At 34.2% G+C, this 19,690-nt stretch overlaps 3 protein-coding genes and 1 pseudogene across 8 annotated transcripts; 3 read left to right on the top strand and 1 right to left on the bottom strand.

Annotated features, from left to right (window-relative positions):
• Positions 1-2,467: 2,467 nt before the first annotated feature.
• Positions 2,468-4,632, bottom strand: LOC107900507 (coiled-coil domain-containing protein 25). Its single transcript, XM_016826117.2, has 6 exons — positions 4,315-4,632; positions 4,034-4,161; positions 3,841-3,944; positions 3,646-3,733; positions 3,405-3,466; positions 2,468-2,825 (listed from the first exon to the last, which is right to left on the bottom strand). Exons 1-6 carry the CDS (start codon positions 4,425-4,427, stop codon positions 2,673-2,675), a joined length of 648 nt encoding a protein of 215 aa, XP_016681606.1. The 5' UTR covers positions 4,428-4,632; the 3' UTR covers positions 2,468-2,672.
• A 218-nt stretch (positions 4,633-4,850) lies between these two features.
• LOC121232310 (ribulose bisphosphate carboxylase large chain-like) lies at positions 4,851-5,852 on the top strand (annotated as a pseudogene).
• Positions 5,853-7,723: 1,871 nt separating this feature from the next.
• LOC107900508 (la protein 1) lies at positions 7,724-10,605 on the top strand. Its single transcript, XM_016826118.2, has 10 exons — positions 7,724-8,053; positions 8,137-8,215; positions 8,292-8,444; positions 8,567-8,709; positions 8,819-8,967; positions 9,114-9,206; positions 9,294-9,552; positions 9,679-9,823; positions 10,057-10,135; positions 10,271-10,605. The coding sequence occupies exons 1-10, from the start codon at positions 8,003-8,005 to the stop codon at positions 10,368-10,370; spliced, it is 1,251 nt and encodes a 416-aa protein (XP_016681607.1). The 5' UTR covers positions 7,724-8,002; the 3' UTR covers positions 10,371-10,605.
• A 2,960-nt stretch (positions 10,606-13,565) lies between these two features.
• Positions 13,566-19,628, top strand: LOC107900509 (transcription factor MYB3R-1). 6 transcript variants are annotated; one of them, XM_016826121.2, is made up of 13 exons: positions 13,566-13,841; positions 14,333-14,459; positions 14,661-14,715; positions 14,945-15,002; positions 15,085-15,179; positions 15,309-15,412; positions 15,730-15,858; positions 16,031-17,819; positions 18,160-18,446; positions 18,589-18,699; positions 18,848-18,962; positions 19,039-19,260; positions 19,345-19,628. In XM_016826121.2, exons 2-13 carry the CDS (start codon positions 14,377-14,379, stop codon positions 19,468-19,470), a joined length of 3,174 nt encoding a protein of 1,057 aa, XP_016681610.2. In that variant the 5' UTR covers positions 13,566-13,841; positions 14,333-14,376; the 3' UTR covers positions 19,471-19,628. The 6 variants fall into 6 exon arrangements, 4 of the variants coding, with proteins under 4 accessions (XP_016681610.2, XP_016681609.2, XP_016681611.2 ...); XM_016826120.2 differs by having other exon boundaries at positions 14,262-14,459; XM_016826122.2 differs by having other exon boundaries at positions 14,245-14,459; positions 18,160-18,351; positions 18,605-18,699.
• The last annotated feature ends 62 nt before the right edge of the window (positions 19,629-19,690 follow it).

Genomic DNA, 19,690 nt, shown 5'->3' with positions numbered 1-19,690 from the left:
CTGTTAGAGATCAAGATGGTAACAGTATTAATGGAGTGAAAACATGGGTGAAACTTGTAAGGGAAATATGGATGACTACATCCATCGTCTCCATGTACTAAACCACCATCAGCATCATGGTTTCATCAAGGCTTACTTGTGCAAAGTAGCTGCTTTCCTTAAGAGTATGAAAAAACGTCATGAGATAGCATCAGAGCTTCAAGATATCAAAAGATCTGTTTGTGAAATTGGCCGAAAACGAAAAAGATATGGGTTGAACATCTCTGAAACAAAAGGATCTAGCAATTAGGCTGTTGCCCGGAGTGATCCTCGAGTAGGCCTGCGATTTGTCCAGGATAATGGACTTGTGGGCATTGATTCTCTCAGAAATGAGTTGGTTGATAGATTAATATCCGGACCTTCCGTGCGCACCATCGTTTCACTTGTCGGTATTGGTGGCATTGGCAAGACCACTTGCGAAGAAAGTGTATGAAAACCAAACTGTGGTTCAACACTTTGATTGCCATGCTTGGGTCACAGTATCTCAATCATTCAAGGTGGAGCAACTGTTGAGGACCCTGTTGAGCCTATGATAGAGCAAATAATAATTTTCCAGGGAGCAGTAGTAAATCACAAGTTCATTCCATCATTGCGTTTCAAGTGGATTTCAAATTCTTGAAAGAAGTAGATTTCGCAGGAGTTCCCTTGAGTTATGTGTCCGAGGAATTGGGGGATTTGTTACACTTGAGATACTCGAGTCTAAGATATACAAAGGTGAAAATGCTACCAGAGTCCATAGGTAAGTTACATAATCTCCAATCTTTGGATCTAAAACGTTCTCCTGTACACGAGCTACCAGCTCAGGGGAACAAGCTACAACCTACAGTATCTTGCAGCTTACTATACAAGTTGTGATAAAAATTCCAGTATCTATGGTCGAAAAGAGGTGAAGGTGTCTAACAGTTTTGCCAACTTAAACTCTCTGGAGAAACTGTTAAACTGCAGGCGTGGACACACTTGAAGGGGATGAGTTTTGCATTGAATTGGGAAGGTTGAAGAAGTTGAAGAAACTGGGAAGTTCTAAGCTAAAACCAAAGCATGGGGTTGCTTTCTGTACTGCCATAGAGCAAATGAACAAGCTTCAATCATTGAGCATTAGCTCCATAAAAGATGATGAGTTCCTTCAACTGCAATCCATGTCTTATCCTCCGGTTTCTCTTCGGAAGCTGTGCCTACGAGGGAGGTTAACAAAGCTGCCAGACTGGGTTTCTAAATTGCACAACCTAGTTAGAATTGGGTTACACTGGTCAAGAATATCCGATGATTCGCTTAAAATCCTTGGGGTTTTGCCTAAACTATTGAAGTTTCAACTGACAAATGAGATATGATGGAGCCCAACTGCATTTTGAACGGGGATATTTTCACAGATTCAAAGAACTAGCTCTCCGTATATTGAATTGACTGAATAGGTTGACAATAGATGGAGCAGTCCCTTCTCTTGAATGGCTATCCATTGGGCCCAGTCCCTACTTGGAAGAGTTGCCATGGACCATTTCTTGTTTGAATAGCCTTAAGCATTTAACATTCCATAACATGCCAGTGCCACATAGCTTTGCTCGAAGGTTGGTGCCTAATGAAGGAACAGATCATTGGAAAGTTAAGCATACACCAAATGCTGTCTTCTATTACACCAATGGATCAATGCAATGTTATGTCTACAAACTTGGCGACCCGCGCTTGTTGCAACTCCGCGATTTGTTGTGTTTCATGCAAGGTATTATCCATTTATATATAGAAATTTGTGTTATAGGTTGGGTAAAAATAAATAAAGAATTGGTTAGATAATTATTTAATACATAAACAATTAAAGTTCATAAAAATACTATCATATACATATAAATAATATCATTCAAATAAAACGAAATTTTTATTATTATCTTAAACTATCATACTTAACCCTTTTTTTTCTCTCCTACAATAATTTTCCCGTTTTCTTTTCTTTTTATACCCATTGTTTTTCAGGTAAAAATAATATCGATTTTCACCGTTTATAAGAAGAGCTTTATATTCCTAATAAATAATTTAGATACTCGTACTTGTTTCGACAAATAATTAACTAAGGTTAACAAACATGCATTTAACAACTTTAGGAATATTTCAATAGCAGGAATTTGGAAAATTCTACAATTTTCATTCTCGTTGAGAACAAATTAGAAACAAGACGAAAAAGAATCACAACAATCTCATCCAGCCAACTAAATATTAACTCAAATTACATGTATCCACCAGACCTCGTAAAGTTAACAATTTAAGAACTTAAATGCATGACGTCTTCCGAAGTTTAAAGTACACACCCAATGAGCAGAACCAAGAGTCAACTAGAAAATTAAACTAGTCATTTTTCTTGAACACGCACTCAACTGCAATACCATAAAAACCATCCTACCATACGGCATGATCATTTGCACATTTGGAATCAGAATAAATATAAATTGAAAGAGAAATAACACCTTAATCAGCAATGGAAATCTGAATCGTGTTTCATAGAATCTATGGCACCTATAGCAGAAGTTCATCTCACGCAAAATGGAGGTAAAAATCCTAAGTGAGCCGACTTAATCGAGGCAAATAACTTAAGCTTGCAATGAAAAAGAAGTAAAAAGAAACCACCCTTCTTTGACGGACAGCAAGTTTCACATAAAATCCTCTTCTACTTCCTGGAAAGACTTGCTCGTCGCTGCAATTTGTTTGTTTGATGTCATCTTTTCAGAGACCATCAGACCCTTGTAGCTTCTTATTTCTGCTTGTCTTTCCTTCTCAAGCCTTTGCATCTCCTCTCGGCGTTTCTGCCACAAAGAAATTAAATGGATTCATTTTCAGCATCCAATTAAAAATGTGTAAATGTACATATATAGTACGAGTTGAGACTATAATCTGCAGGTTTTGAAATCACAATCCATGAATTGCAAAATACACTTTAACATTTAGCACTTATACTGGATAATATAAGCCACATCTAACCCACAATGAATATAACCATAGGAAATTCTTACCCTAAACCCTAAACTTTTTAGCAAAGAAAAGCTGAACAGAAATCCAAACATTGTGCCATTATGACCCCAGCCTTCTATTATATTTGTGTTATATTATCATGCGTATAAAGCTGCACCATTGTACCTATGTTCAATTAAATGAAAATGTATATCTGCTATTCTGCTTTATTCTTTATGGATCATCTTGCTACTGCCTAAGTTTCATGACTCTGCTGCAATATAACAACCTTTTCGTCATGAGCAAAATCAAGTAGGATAAATATTATTTTCATGATAGAACCGATTAAGGATATCCATATAAACCATAAGTTAATGTAGCCAATTTCAAATTGACCAAGTAAGGAAAAAACCAGTCAAATAAAAAGAGCTCACTTTTTCCCTCAACTGTTGCTTTCTCTCGGCTTTTTCCGCTGCATAAACTGCTTCTTTCTCAGCTGCAACAAAATATTATATATATCAGTGGCATTGGTTTAATAAAAAAATATTCAGTATACTTAAATCAGTGTAGTATTGAAGATGCAAAAACAAAAAAATGACAGAAATCACACCAAGTTTCTTTCATAAACAATTATATCACTATCATCAATCCTAAGTCTTAACAGCTTTTGCATACCTTTCAAATCAGGTTTCCTTTCCACTTTAGTCTTGTTCAACCTGTTAACTATCTCATTTATCCGCTTCTCCACTCTCACAGTCCGAACCTAAATCACATGATAAAATCAGAAAACGATCTATTCTAGAAACAAAGCGAAAACAAAGAAAAAAAACAGTAATGGTGACATTAATCAAAGTAATAAAGAAGTTTTACCATCTTGGAATTGTGAAAGCCAACTTGGCCAACATCCATTGAAGGAGTTTTCTTCAAATTGGACCATGGAGTGTAAACAACATCAATATTATTCACCTTGTTGCCTAACCTCACGTAATAATCAAAATAAATAATTTGCTAACATATTAAAATTACGTTTAAAAAAAAAGGATTTGACGAAATTTAAATAAACCTTGGATGGAATTAGCTTTAACAAGCTGAGCACAATCTTCGAGAACACCTTCGCTTATATCATCAATGGTTTGACCCTTTTTAAGTCTTAAATAAACATGGGCAGAAGACATCTTATCCACATGGAACCTTTAATAAAACAAATTTCAATCACCAAAATTCACATATAATTTTAAAAGAGGGAAGGCGGAAAAGCCCTAATTTAATTTCCCCTATAGCAACAATGGCGAAATTTCGAAATTTTTCAATGTATCTGGAAAAATAATTCAAATAAAAAATTACCAGATATCTTCGATGAAGCCATATTTGATGAGCTCCTCGTTCTCGTACTTGTCAAGACCCATGAAAATGGTGTAATCGCCAGCTTCTGGCCGGGCTTTGAAGTAAAACACCATTTTTCCCTTCCTTTCGTCTCTTGGGAGAGACAAAATTAGGGTTTTCCTCCCTTCGGTTAAGGAAATATTGGGAGACCAGCCTATCTCATACCATGGTTTTAAAAAGTAGGGTAAAGTCGGGATAAATTACCCATAAAAATACTTTAATCTCCCTCAATATAAATCCGCCTATTAAAAAAAAAAGCCTATTTAAATTATATCTGTCAATCTATAATTATGATGAATGTAAAGTATATTTATCATGGCTTTAAGAATATTTACTTATTTCTCAAAAAAAAAAACTTACTTTTTAACAAAAAAAAATTACTTAATCTTTTTAACTAAATTTTTAGTTAAAATCTCATAAATTACCATTTAAATAAGTTTTGACTTTACTTTTTCTTCGATAAAAGAGGAGATTACTCAATCTATTTTTGTATCGTTCATGATTTATATAATAACCGAGGCTTTCATTTCAAATCCATATCCCATTTTTGTGCAATAGGAGTATGAAAATTCGCGAAAAGCAACTGGATATATTGTAGATGCCAATTGCCTCTAACGAATAAATTTGTGGATATTGAGGTTCCACAAGCGATATTTCTTGTTATTGTATTTGAAGCAGCTATTAGAATTCCTTATGATTTGAAACAAGTTCTTGCTAATGGTAATAAAAGGGATTTGAATGTGGATTTTGTTCTTATTTTACTAAAAGGGTTTGAGTTAGCCTCACTTGATCGTATTTCACCTGAGATGAAAAAAAATAGACTCTTGGCAGCCTTCCAAGTAACTTCTCAACCCAGAGTTCTGCTTGAGGAAGCAGGGGCCGCGGTAGCTGCTGAATCTTCTACTGGTACATGGACAATCGTGTGGACTGGTGGGGTTATCAGCCTTAATCGTTATAAAGGGCGATGCTACCACATTAAGCTTGTTCATAGAGAAGAAGATCAATATATATGTTATGTACCTTACCCTTTGTACATTTTTTTAAGTAGTTCTGTTACTAACACGTTTACTTCCATTGTAGACAGTGTATTTAAGTTCAAAGCTCTGCGCACTCTACTTCTAGAGGATCTGCGGATCCCTACTATTTATATTAAAACTTTCCAAAGCCCACCTCATGGCATTCAAGTTGAAAGAAATAAATTGAACAGGTATGGTCACCCCCTATTAAGATATACAATTAAACCTAAATTGAGGTTATCCACTAAGAACTACGACAGAACAGTTTATGAATGCGTATATGGCAGGCTTGATTTTACCAAAGATGATGAGAATATGAATTCTTAACCATTTATATATTGGAGAGATCGTTTCTTATTTTGTGTCAAAACAATTTATAAAACACAAGCTGAAATAAGTGAAATTAAAGGGCATTACTTGAATGTTACTGCAAGTACATGTGAAGAAATAATCAAAAGGACGGTGTGTGTCAGAGAATTGTGACCCAACTTTAATATTATATTAAAAAATAAATTTTAAATAAAAATAACTATATCATTATTATTCTTTATCGATACATTTTCTATTCAATTTATTTTTTATTTAAATTACAAAATATGATTTCTTTTTTGTTTTTGGTAAAAGGAGAGCAAGATCGAAATCACAATGCTACTAATCTATGGTGACCAATGCCGACCATATCATCATGTACAACATGTCGCAACTCGTGTGGTGGCTGAAAAAAATTGCAAAATCCCAATGGCCGTTTAAACGCATAGTTAGCCACTGCGTCTGTCGTTCTGTTACCTTCCCTATAGATATGATTCAGCTTGACTTCTCATTGCAGGTTTTGCATTATTCTAACAACAGGAATGACGGTAGTACACAACCTATCAGCCTATGGACTATGCAAAATTTGAATTGTTGCCTTGCAAGATATGAAATTTTAATTACATATTTTAAGTGCTATAAAATTAAACATATTTCTCTTCTTTCATAAAAAAATATATTTGATTTTAATTAAATTTAAATATTTTAAATCTATATTTAATTCAGTTATATATTAACATTTAAATGAATTAATTAAATTATTTTTATGTAAATTTTACTAGTTACCCTTATTTAAAAAGTTTTTAAGGAAAAGAAATTGATTAAAATGTAAAAGAATAATTCTTTTTTTATAATAATATCATAATCAAATTTAAATTTAAATATTTAACATATATTTACATATAAATTCATTAAAAACAAAAAATAAAAGCGAAGACAAAAATATATTTATAATTTATAATGGTTTTTTAAAATATACTTACAACCAATGACGCTTTAATTTAATGGTACAATTATGGCACTATGAACTTTAACATGTTAGAAAAATCAGTTTAGATATACAGTTTTTGGCACAACAAAATTTTAAATTTTTTTATTAAAATCGAATCGTTGTGAATTATGTACGTGTTTTTGAATTACGCAGATTAGGTTATTCTCAACTTTCTACTACTCAATCTTTTTGACTAATCTCAATTTCAGTTTGCTATAGTGTAGGTTCTATTTACAAATTGATGAAAACACTATGAACTTTCAAGGATAGAAACTGAAGGTGAATTCTTATCCAAATATAGAATTTATTTAAAAAAAATAATTTAACTATATTTTAACAGAATATCGACACAAAGTGATGCTTCTTTTGATTTTGTCCTAATTTTCTATTTGTATAGAAAATAACAAGTGTCTTAGTCAAATAAGACATAACCGAATAATAATATTTTTAATAGGAAAATATACTCTCATAAAGTTGTGTATTACAAAGGGCATAAAACCTTCTCCTAGATTAAGGTTTGCCGCCCCTTACTCTTAACAAAGGTTTAGTTGTTGTTATGTATGAAGTCCAATTATATGTATTATATAGTCTTAAAATCAATTCATATAATTTATCCAACCAAATAATTTTTTTTTAATTTCAAAATAATTTATACAAAATCTTGTTAAAATCATAACGAATTTACTATAAAATCTATAAAGAAATAAATTTAATTAACTTATTTTCATGAAACTATAATGACTTAATTAATTTAATTTCCTCTTCAAACTTTAATTATTTAATTACTAATTAATTAAATAAGAAAATAATTTAATTTTTAAGATATATTTTATTCATAGAAAAAAACATATTCACTGCATATAATAATATCTGCAACCTATGTCATTTTAATAGGGGAGAGAGGGGTCGGTGGGAGAAACGGAAGGAAGGGCGGTGATTGGGAGAGAGGAGAAGGGTGAAAAATAGAAGTTAAAAAAAAAAGTTATTAACTTAACAACCACATCAATTAACTGTTAAGTATTTAATAATTCTAGACAAATGATCCTTTCATAATATTTTACAGTCAAATGAAAAAAATTCACAAGAAGTGTAGTTATAGATAAAAAAATCGTTTGATATTTTAAGGTCAGCCCACGTCGTAAGGGAAACTGAAGTCACTAGTTAGATCGTGTCAAGACGAGTATCTAAGCAGTTCAGTTACAGTACTACTAACTGAACCAGAAACCCCCCCACCACATTTTTATATAATAAACTAACTCAAAAACCCTAAACACTCCCTCCCTCGCTCCCTCCCTCTTTCTCACAATTCATCTCAAGCAGTTACTGTACAACAATGGCGACGCCTTCTTTGGGTGAAGATACTGCCAAGGCTGTTCTCCGCCAGGTTAAACTCCCCTCTCCCTTCTTCTTAACTTTTTAACTTCCATTTACTCTTTATAACTTTTTTTCTAAAAATTACTTTTTCAGGTTGAGTTTTACTTCGGTGATAGCAATCTTCCAAAAGACGACTTTCTCAAGACAAAAATCAATGAGAGCGAAGATGATAGTATCCTTTCACTTCAATCCTCTTTTATTTATTTCATGGTGCTACATTGTTGTTTACCTTGACTCTGGGTAAACAGTGGTTAGTTTGGCATTGATTTGTTCGTTTTCAAAGATGAGAGGTCATTTAAATTTAACGGAAGTGAAGAAAGCAGACGATGTACCAGACTGTACTTTGAAAGTTGTTGCTCAAACTCTCAGAACTTCATCTTCCCTCAAGGTTTCTGAAGATGGTCAGTTTTAACCCCCCCCCCAAAAGAAAAAAAAAGAATCCCAAAATTTCCTTTATTTTCCTCTGAGCCAATGAATTGAAGAGTTTCTTTGCTCTTTTTTTTTTCTTTTCCCTTTTTTTCAGGGAAGAAAGTTGGTAGAAGCACCAAGCTATTAGAGCCCGAGGAATTGATAGAGCAATTGGACAGCAGAACAATTGCTGCTTCTCCATTGGAGCTCAATGTCCAGAGGGAAGCATTAGAAGCCTTTTTCGGTCAGTATGCTAAGGTATTTTTGCTCAGTGGCATCAAAATGTTTGATTGTTTAATTGCAATGTAAAATGGTGGTCTTTGTGTAGGGTTTAATGTAAACTCGTCATTTTATTTACTTGTTTTAGGTTAATAGTGTGAGATTGCCTCATCATGTGGTGCAAAGAATGTATTTTTGCGGCACGGCTTTGATCGAATTCTCGGCTGCGGAAGATGCCCAAACGGTTTTGGAGCAAAGCTTGGTTTTTGGAGGTGCTGAACTGGAATTAAAACCAAAGTAAGCTATTGTTGGCAGTTGCTTGTTTAAGCAATTTCAGTGTAGAGTTCATGTCATCTAATACCAAATGGGGTTTTTGAGTTGGAACTAGATACTGCTTTTGACTAAATGGTTTAATGTTTTAGTTCTCACATTTTCCTTTTCAGGAAGGATTTTGATGTTATAAGAGAAAAAGAAGTAGAGGAGTTTGAACGCAATCGTTCAATCACAACTTCAAACAGCTCGAATGCTGAAGAAAAGTAAGTAATTTACCACAATTTTCTGATGGGATTACTTTTTTTCTTGTGGTATGTTTGTGACCAAATTTGATATAATGATGATCACAGATACCCGAAGGGCTTACTTGTTGCGTTTAAATTGAAGAGTGCTTCAGCTGGGGACTCTGCTGAGCAAAATGGTTCTGATGAAAAGAAGACTGCAGAAAATGAAAATGACAAAGAAAAGGTTGATGATAAACATGGAAGTCCCATTGACAAGGTTGTCGAGAAGGAAAATAAATCAAGTATATCCATCTACAAAGATGATATGAATGTTGTTTTACGTGAGGATTTGAAGGATGTCTTTGAGAAATTCGGCACTGTGAAGGTATTGTTGAAATTGGTGTCTCTTACCATATAATTACAATATAGTTGTATAAAAGTGAACAAATTTGATCTATGATCCCTTATGAAGTACTCTGTATGCATGATGCATATTCTTTTTCGTGTGAAGTATGTTGACTTCAGAATCAGAGAGGATAAGGGTTACATTCGATTCGAACAACCTGAAGCAGCCCAGAAAGCCCATGCTGCTTCAGCCTCGGCTAAAGGTGGTCTGGTTGTCAAAAATTTCATTGCTAATGTAGAACCGGTAACGGGTAAGGAAGATATTCTTTTTCTCATTTAAACCTTATCTAGTATGTAAACTTCGTGTATTGTTTAGCAAGCCACATTGGTTCATTATTTTATGTCATTGCTGACCTCCATAGACTAATGTTGGATGGATATAACGGTAAAATATGTAATACATGAGGAAACAATGAATTCAGGCCGAGATAGTCTTTGATTTATTTGATAAAGAACTGGTGAAAGAGGTAGGTAATGTTTTTAGGTGTTGCTGAGAGTGAGTATTGGAGTCTACTCCGTGACAACCAAGGAAAGCAGAGGGTAGGCAATCACTTCCATTGGAGGTCAGTGCTAAGACTCTTATCACAGCTTTATTTGATTTTGTTTCGATAAGCAATCTCTGAATATTTCCTGTACTCTGTTTGTTTGTCTATTTAATTCACGTCTTTAATATATGCTTTCTTTCATCGGCTTCTCAGGGGAGGAAAGATCAACAGAGGTGGAAAACGAGGCCGAGATGGAGAAAATGGTTCTCCTAGAGGACGTCCTAATGAAGCTAAAAGAGCTCGAGCAGCGTGAGCCAGCCATGAGGGTGATCGATAAACTTGAAATAGGTTTTGAGATCATTTTTGTGCCATAGCTTGAGGAATGAACTGTGGCTCTTGTTTATTTATAGGTTTAGGTTAACCATAAGTAGTAGTACATTTCATGGGTAAATTAAGCTTGTGCTGCTTTTGATTCCCTTGGATTTTGATGAGGGGGGACAATTAAAAAGATGCAATTGCTCTCAAGCAATGGAACATTTTCTTGTGGATATAAGTGTGTTAATTTTCCACGTGGTATTTATTGTTTTTATGGTTATTAAAATTGAAAATTTTACGTGGCATTTATGGTTATTAAAATCGAAAATTTTAAATTAAAAATAAAAGGAAAAAATATATTAAAAATAAAATAATTTTTAAAAATACTTTTGACTTGGAGTTTCTTTGAATTTTAAATTATTAAAATTTTTCTAAAATTTATATACTTTGTTTTTTATTTTCAATTTTTCAAATTGAACATTTCAAAATTTCAATTTCTAGATTTCATATTTTTCAAATTTTACTTTTCAATTTCTCAATTTCTAAACTTTATATTTTTTTAGTTAAACTTTTTCTATCTTTTTGAATTTTTTATTCATTGTTTTGATTTTTTAGAATTTTTGAAAAAAAAATAAATGTCATTACAAAGTTTTTAAAATATTCACATTTCTAAAGTTTGTCCATGTAAATTTTAGCCAAAAAGACTAAGTTCAATAAAATTACATGAATTCAAATAGTAATGAAGCTCTTGTATCCTCTACAGAGAAAGAGCACCCCCTACATAAAATGGGAATATCTCACAATAGTACTAAGGCTCTTCCATAACAACCTATGTTCTTTTCTATGACAAGCATAAATAGTAGATAAAAGCCATCGAGAATTATTTGCATGTACCTTCATTATCACACGTATTTCCTGTTCCATATCGTAAGAGTGGGTAATGGCAGTTGTAGTTGAAATAAAAAGAAGCTAAATTCCTCCTTTATGACCAATGGTAGAGGTATTATGCCAAGCAACAAATGACAATCTATCCACAATTGGAGGCACCACAATAGCTCGTACCTTTGTTTCCCTAATTTCCATTATTTACGAGTCGTAAAGATAAGCTATTTCCTGAACTGTTGAGATGAAATCAGGGTGTCTTGCTTCCTTAAAGTTTCATATCAAGATAGTCATTGGATTAATGCATGGGGGAGTCTCGGGAACTTGTCGAATCTCAACAGATCATTGTTCATCTCTAGAAGCCTTAAAGGAAACATCTTTATCTTGTCAGTAGGTTCTCTTGTCCTTAAACTATCAAGGTGTTCAGGCAAGCTTAAAATTTTTACACTAGAGTGTTGACTTTTAATATCTTGGTTGCTTGCATGTTATTTTGTAACACTTCACACTTAATCTGAGGTTCAAACATGAGATACTAACTTCTCATTTAATATCAACACAACATCATATTTTTAATACGTTATACCAAACATCCATATTAATGAAAACAAGTCATTTAAAACACTTTTAAAAATATTTTTAATTGAGTTTTAGGTGTTTGAGAATTATCGAAATCAAGTATGTCTTTGATAATCAAAACAAGTAAAAACAAGAAATACCCTGTTTTCATGCAGAGTCTAGCAAATTTACCTCTTTTCTCCATGCTAGTGGCATTACCCACTCTAAGTAGATGCCTTAAGCTTCTTCCAATCTTTACATGGATGGTCGGTTCATAATATTCGACCAGTATTCTAGGCGGTGAAATACTACTACTACTACAGTGTTAAAGATGGCTTTAAAGGCTCTAAAATTTGGCAGCCATTTTCTCACGGTGAGGAAATTTCCATTAATAAACCAAGTTCTACCTTTGACTGCAACATCATAATCTTCTAAACACAAGAATTTAACTAGAAAATAGTCATTTCCTAGGTCGATAATTTGAAGGGTGTCTGAGGGTTTCCACAACTGATTTAATTTTGATGTGAAGGGATTGAAACTCTATCGTTTCCCCATAAACCCTAACAATAAAGGTCTTCTCCCATCAACTGCCAATGCGCTTTCTTTCATCCCGGGATAGAAAGATGGAGATGTCAATGTGTTGTTCTTGGCCTTCATCCAGAGCGTCCATCTCCAGCTCATTAGAATCCGTTGCATCCTCAAGTAATCATTGATCGTAATTTCCAAACTCATTGCCAACAAAAGTGTCCTTGTAAGAGAAGAGTTTTTTGCCCTTATTTGTGTTTCACCTTTTTTCTACTTCATAGTAGCTCAACTTTCTATTCTAGAGAGAGAGATCAGTTTTCTCACCAGTTTCTTCCACTGTATCTTTTGGATTTTTCTTTTCGGATAAAATGTTGGATTTTTACTCAATATTTTTTCTAATAATACTATTTTACCACTTTATCATTTCAAATGTTCGTTAATATATCATTTAGTACTCGAGATTAGTTTTAATGTTTAATTTAGTATCTAGTTTTTTTTTTCTACTTTAGTACTTGATTTTTTTGTTTCAATTTGGTATCTAAGTTTAGTTTTAATGTTCAATTTGGTATCTAAATCAAGTAGTATCATGTGGCCCAATGAATGTCTGACACGTGTACTTTAGCTAAAAAATATAAGTACTTAATTGGAAAAAAAGCTCTAATACTAATTGAATATTAAAACTAAATTCAAGTACTTAATTGGAATAAAAAAAAACTCAAATATCATTTTGAAAAATAAACTTAAGTATCAAAATAAAAATTATAACTAAATCAGATGCCAAATTGGGAAAAAATTAAGATATCAAACTAAATATTATAAAAGGCTAAATGTATTTTGTAAACCAATAAATTGAATAAAAATTTGTTCAGGCTTTTTTTTTTAGAAAAAAAAGATAGCTTAAAGTTAAAAATTTAAAAAATTACACTAATGACTCAAAATAACAACATAATCTGTCTCAATTAAACTTTTAACTTATTGCAGTAATTCTTCAAATCGATAAATTTTTATGAAAGTAATCAGTATACACTTGGCCATATAATCAGCTAATGTATTTTGCGAACTTAGGCGAATAAAAACTTGTTCACGATTTTATTAAAATTATAGGTATATTAATTATATAGGATTTTTCTAATTAAAATTTGTAAATGTATTAATTATACATGATATGATATTGTTGTGGTTAGGTTTGTCTTTATTAACTTCTAAAACTGGCCGTTGGGAATTTTGAAAACTTAGAACATATATCCAAGCCATCAAATTCAAAACAGGCTCGATCTTCAACCACAGGTTTTGAAAAAAAAAAAACATTAGACTGCCCCCTTTGTGTTTGAATAGCTCTCCAGACCTCTCCCTTCCTCTCTTCGTTTCATTTCTTCTTCTATAATCATTGCAGTTCTCGATCTTCAATAGAACTTCATATCTTCGGTTGGATCTGCAAATGTGCATCGTTTCTACTTGCTCTCTTTTCCGGTTCCCCGTTTCTTGGTTTTCGGAGCTCAGTTCGGTGGTGAGTGCTTCCTTTTTCTTCTTTTTAGGGTTTCTTCTTATATCTTACGAATTTAAAGAGTGGGTTTCTTCTTATATCTTACGAATTTAAAGAGTTCTTTTTCTTTAATTTTTTTAAAACTTTTTTGAATCGCTCTCGCTGTCTAGGTTACATACTAAACATTTTGCTTCACTAACTGTCGACTCTTTATCCAATTTCTGAGTTGTTGGAAATTAAATGAATTTAAAATTTGATCGTGATCTAGGGTCCTAGTTTAAGAGAATTTTGCTTTACTGACAAATTTTTAAATCGTTGATTATGAATTTTTATTAAATTGTCTAAAACTTTTTTCCTGATTTTTTTTCTTTTATTGGGGGGAATTTTTTAAGGTTGATGTATAATTTATTTTTCCCTTTTATGTTAGTTTGTTCTGTTGTTTAGTGTCGAGGAACTTTCTAGTTAGGTTGATTTATAATGATTTGGAAAGCATATTGTGGAGAGAAACGTTGTAGAGTTGGAATTGGGGTATGCATCTTTATTCATCTCCAAAGGAACTATGGATGGTGACGGAACAATATCGACTCCTTCAGTTGGGCCCAGCATCAGCGATGGCGCTCAGAGAATGCGAGCTTTTCATGGGTATTTTCCTTTTCATAGTGATTTTTACTTATTAACACCCCTCACTTGAAAAGTCAAAAATTCATTATATTTGTTCTTAGCTGCTCTCGTCCTCCCTTTACAATGTTTTCTATTTAATCTTGCTAAAATTTGTATATTATCTTACAAGCAATTGTTGTTCATGTATTTCCGAGTTTTTCTGACTTTGCAATCCTTTTGTAGAAGAACTAGTGGTCCTACGAGACGTTCTACAAAAGGACAATGGACCCCTGAGGAGGTAATTTTCTTTCCTTAGTTTATGATTGCTGTCTTGCAATTTAAGATAATACCTTTCTGTAAACCTTATTGCTTTGGCTGTGTTATCGGTGTTTAGTAATTTTAGACCCAACCCTCGATAAATTTATTATTTGTGTTCATTTAGGTGTGTTTGTCTGTATCAATGTACGGTGCATATGCATACATGTATGTAATTATTTGCATATTTTAAATAATTTATGGGCCTCCAGGATGAGATTCTGCGTAAAGCTGTTCAACAATTTAAAGGAAAAAATTGGAAAAAGATAGGTATGATTTTTTTTCAATGCAACTGGCATAATAGCTCTTTTTGAATCATTCCAATAATTTAATTGTACTTATTCATCTGCAGCGGAGTGTTTCAAGGATCGGACTGATGTACAGTGCCTACACAGGTGGCAAAAGGTCTTGAATCCAGAACTTGTTAAAGGGCCATGGTCCAAAGAGGTGATTGTCTTTGCTACTTATTTTTCTTTTCCTCTCAATTCTTTGCACTTGATTGTTTTCGACAAAACAAAAATATATATTTTTGATAATTAGTATGACATTCTGAGTTGCTTTTCTGAAATATAACAGGAGGATGAACTGATAATTGAGTTGGTGAACAAATTTGGGCCCAAAAAATGGTCAACCATTGCTCAGCACTTACCTGGACGTATTGGAAAGCAGTGCAGAGAAAGGTGCGATGATAGAGCTGTTACTTTTAATATTTAAACCCCATTTACATTTGTAGTTTTGCAGAAGGCCAAGGAGACTGGGGAGTGGACCTTGGATTATGGCTTTTTGTAGAACTGGTAACACAGCTGGCCTGAGCCTGGTTTCATTGGGTTAATGCTGTTGAATTTTAACAGTTCTCACTCTGAGATGTTATCGTGAACTTTTTTGGAAATTTTATGAAATCATTTGGTGTTGTAATGCTCCTTTTCCCTAAAAAATATAAGAACAAAAAATTGTTCCTGTTTTGCATTTGTGCTCATACAGCTAAGTACTAATGTAGGTGGCATAATCATCTCAATCCTGCCATAAATAAAGAGGCATGGACTCAGGAAGAAGAGCTGGCTCTTATTCGTGCTCATCAGGTTTATGGAAACAAATGGGCAGAGCTCTCAAAGTTCTTGCCAGGAAGGTATGTTGCCAGACCTTCCCATCAATGTTGTGTCGAGGTTACGTACTGTTGGTCTTTTATTCTTTTTTACTTTGGTGGCTGCAAATCATCCTTTGATATCTGTACATTAATTAAAAGGTAATATATTTTTTCTACCAATAACTCTCTGTTTCCAAATTTGTACGGGTAACAGGACAGACAATGCTATAAAAAATCACTGGAACAGTTCAGTCAAAAAGAAAGTGGACTCTTACGTAGCATCAGGACTTCTAGAACAATTTCAGTTTCCACTTCTTACAAATCAAAGCCAGTCTATGCCTTCATCTTCTTCAAGGATACAGAGGAATGTAGATGATAGTGGTGCCAAATGTAGGACAGAAGCAGATGACATATCAGAATGCAGCCAAGAACCTACTATGGCTGGCTGCTTCCAGCCTACACGTGATTTGGCCAATGCTGCTGTGCATACAAGAGAGCATTTGCACTTGACTGAAATATCTGGTGTGGAAAAGGAGAAGAATTCCTGTCCAGCACCTTGTTCAGAAGAGTATTATCCATCTTTGGAAGATGTCAGCTTCTCCATTCCAGAAATACCTGGTGAAGCAGGGTATTCTACATGTGGGGATTACCAGTTTGGTTTAACAAACCTAGCTAATCCTTCTTCTCTGGAATTAGGGCAAGAATCATCTGGATTCAAAAATCACTGTATAGGCACTAGTAGATGCCATGAAGTGATGAATGTTGCATTACAAACTTCTGTAGGATTAAATACTCCTACATCTTTCATAAATACAGTTACAACTTCTGACAAGCAAGAACATATGCTGATAACGGATGATGAATGTTGTAGGGTCCTATTCTCAGAGACAGTAACTGATGGATGCTTTGTCTCTGAAGATCTTACACAAGGATATAATATGGTTGAATCATGTAGCCACACACATGCATCATCTTCTAAGGCTTCAGACATCCAAAAATCTGAAACTGGGATCACACCAGCCTTGCAATCTAATTGTCCTTCAAGGTCTGAAGTGTTGCCAACCTCATGCTGTCAATCTTTTGTGTCTCCACTTATTTCAGTTGAGGATGGTACCACCCTTATATATGGCAGAGAGCCTGGTCAGTTAACTGGTCAACCTTTTGAAACTCAGGAGCAAGAACTTACTATGAATGTACATGATGGCTTTATCTGTACTAGTGATGATCATACATATGATACAGACATGCAAGAGCGATCCTACCTTGACAAAGATTCTCCGAAGTTGGTTCCAGTGAATACTTTTGGTTCTGAATCAAATGCAATGCAAACTTGTCCTATTGTGGATGATAAACCAAACTTGCCTGCTGAACAAGATGAAGGAGGTCTATGTTATGAACCTCCTCGCTTTCCAAGCTTAGATATTCCATTTTTCAGCTGTGATCTTATATCAAGTGGCAGCGATAAGCAGCAAGAATATAGTCCCTTTGGTATTCGCCAACTAATGATGTCATCTATGAACTGCATCTCTCCATTTAGGTTGTCTGATTCTCCATTATGGGATGATAGTCCTGATGCTAAGCTGAAAAGTGCTGCCAAAACTTTCACTGGTACACCATCCATATTGAAGAAACGCCACCGTGACCTATTGTCTCCTTTATCAGAAAGAAGATGTGGCAAAAAGCTGGAAACAGATATGACATCCAATTTGAGCAAAGAATTCTCTTGCTTGGATGTTATGTTGGATGCGAGTGGGACTGGAAACAAATCTCAGGAGTCTCCATCTGAATGTAAGACCAAGTCTGGTGTCTTCATTGAAGAAAAAGAAAACCTGTGTCAAGCAGTTGATCAGGAACGATACAATGGGGGAGATCACACTGAACCTTTAGATGATGAAGCTCAGAAGAAAGGTTCTAATGGAATTAATTCCCAAGGAGACATAGAAAAGGAAGCCTGTGTTACTGATGCCAAGGACAAAACATATGCTAACGCTTCTGACAAAATTGTGAGTTTTTTTATATATAAAAAAAATTATTATTTTTTTATGTAAAATTTCCAGCTTTAGAAGCACTCCTGTCTGACTAATCCCTTCAGCTTTTTGGTTCTTGTTTCTTTAATGATAACCTGAACTACTGTTGGAATATTGAGGGAGCTGGAGCTATACACTAATAGTGGTTGTTTATGTTGGAATATATTCAGAGATGATGCTGATAGTTCTATGTAAATTCGTGGTCTTATGTTGGAAATCTCATTCTTAACCCTTCTTTCTTTTTATTTTTGTATTCCCTTTCACGTGATGAATTGATTTATATTATTTACTATTTTTTCTGATCTACTTTTGACAGGTCCAACGGCCTCCAGAAGTGCTTGTTGAGCACAATTTAAATGATCTACTATTGTTTTCTCCTGAACATGTTGGTCTTAAAGCAGACAGACCATTATTGTCTTCAAGCACACTGGCTCCAAGAAATCAGGGTTTGGCTTCTGAATGCTTTTCGGGAAATGCATGCATAATTGTCAGCTCTCCTACTCCGCAGATAAAGAACAGTGAAAGCCAGTCAATTTCATCAGCAACCTTGGAGAATTTGGCTGATAATGCTGGGAATGGTGCTGCTATTGAAAATTACAATATGTAAGGTTCCACTGCTCCCCAATATCGTTATATTATTTCGCTTCTCTGTGTGCTTGTATGTTAACCTCTGCTTTTGTTTATTTCCCATCAAATGCTAACATTAGTTGATCGATTACTCACCAGTTGCATGCATAATTATCAGCTCTCCTACTCCGCAGATAAAGAACAGTGAAAGCCAGTCAATTTCATCAGCAACCTTGGAGAACTTGGCTGATAATGCTGGGAATGGTGCTGCTATTGAAAATTGTAATATGTAAGGTTCCACTGCTCCCCAATACCGTTATATTATTTCGCTTTTCTGTGTGCTTGTATGTTAACCTCTGCTTTTGTTTATTTCCCATCAAATGCTAACATTAGTTGATCGATTACTCACCAGTTGCTTGCTTGATGTGGATTGCCAGGTTCAGTGAAACTCCATTAAAAAGAAGTATAGAATCCCCATCAGCATGGAAGTCTCCTTGGTTTATCAACTCTTTTGTTCCAGGCCCAAGGATTGATACAGAAATAACAATTGAGGTATAAAAACTTGAGGTAGGTTTTGGAATTTAGATATTTTGTTTACCATTCCTGACAACCGGGAATCTCTTTCCAGGACATTGGATACCTGATGAGCCCTCCAGATAGAAGCTACGATGCCATCGGGTTGATGAAACAATTAAGTGAGCATACTGCAACTACTTATGCTGATGCTTTGGAAGTTTTGGGAAATGAAACTCCAGAATCAATTGTGAAGGGAAGACGCTCCAACAATTCCAAAATGGACAAAGAGAATAATCAAATGGAGACTCAATCACATTTGGCTTCAGATATCTTGGTATTACTGAAAAACCATAGCTATACTTGACATCCTCTTATTTGTTGCAATTAGTTGAAATTGATAATTTGCGATTAATTGCAGGTGGAGCGTCGCATCCTTGACTTTAGTGAATGTGGAACGCCTGGAAATGGTACCGAAAATAGAAAGTCCTCAACTGCCGTGAGTTTCTCAAGCCCCTCTTCCTATCTCTTGAAAGGTTGCAGGTAATGGTTTATCAAGAGTACTGAAAAGGCTTGCATGTTTGTAGTTTACATCGAATATATGTATCCCATCTTTTTTCCCCTTTTTTCTTTTCAAAATCCATCAATTTCTTGTCGAACGTGGATCTAATTAAGTTAATTGATGATAAAAAAAGAATTGTGCAAGCGCATAAGATTCTCCAACTCTTCTCACTTGTTTCTTGTGTCCCAGTGGGTTGTTTCTTGGA

The sequence above is a fragment of the Gossypium hirsutum genome, chromosome A07 (assembly GCF_007990345.1).
Source record: "Gossypium hirsutum isolate 1008001.06 chromosome A07, Gossypium_hirsutum_v2.1, whole genome shotgun sequence".
In the NCBI taxonomy this organism is placed as follows: domain Eukaryota; kingdom Viridiplantae; phylum Streptophyta; class Magnoliopsida; order Malvales; family Malvaceae; genus Gossypium; species Gossypium hirsutum.
The sequence above is the reverse complement of the archived record's forward strand: the minus strand, read 5'-3'. Positions and strand labels throughout refer to the sequence as shown.

Coding starts and splice junctions, on each gene's coding strand:
- LOC107900507 (XM_016826117.2), bottom strand. CDS start 4,427: ATGGTGTTTTACTTCAAAGCCCGGCCAGAAGCTGGCGATTACACCATT. Junction 3,467..3,645: donor AAGGAAACCTGATTTGAAAG/GTATGCAAAAGC, acceptor ATTTTGTTGCAG/CTGAGAAAGAAGCAGTTTAT. Junction 2,826..3,404: donor AGCAACAGTTGAGGGAAAAA/GTGAGCTCTTTT, acceptor TCTTTGTGGCAG/AAACGCCGAGAGGAGATGCA.
- LOC107900508 (XM_016826118.2), top strand. CDS start 8,003: ATGGCGACGCCTTCTTTGGGTGAAGATACTGCCAAGGCTGTTCTCCGC. Junction 8,216..8,291: donor CAATGAGAGCGAAGATGATA/GTATCCTTTCAC, acceptor CTGGGTAAACAG/TGGTTAGTTTGGCATTGATT. Junction 8,445..8,566: donor CCTCAAGGTTTCTGAAGATG/GTCAGTTTTAAC, acceptor CCTTTTTTTCAG/GGAAGAAAGTTGGTAGAAGC.
- LOC107900509 (XM_016826121.2), top strand. CDS start 14,377: ATGGATGGTGACGGAACAATATCGACTCCTTCAGTTGGGCCCAGCATC. Junction 15,413..15,729: donor GGAAAGCAGTGCAGAGAAAG/GTGCGATGATAG, acceptor GTACTAATGTAG/GTGGCATAATCATCTCAATC. Junction 19,261..19,344: donor ATTTGGCTTCAGATATCTTG/GTATTACTGAAA, acceptor GATTAATTGCAG/GTGGAGCGTCGCATCCTTGA.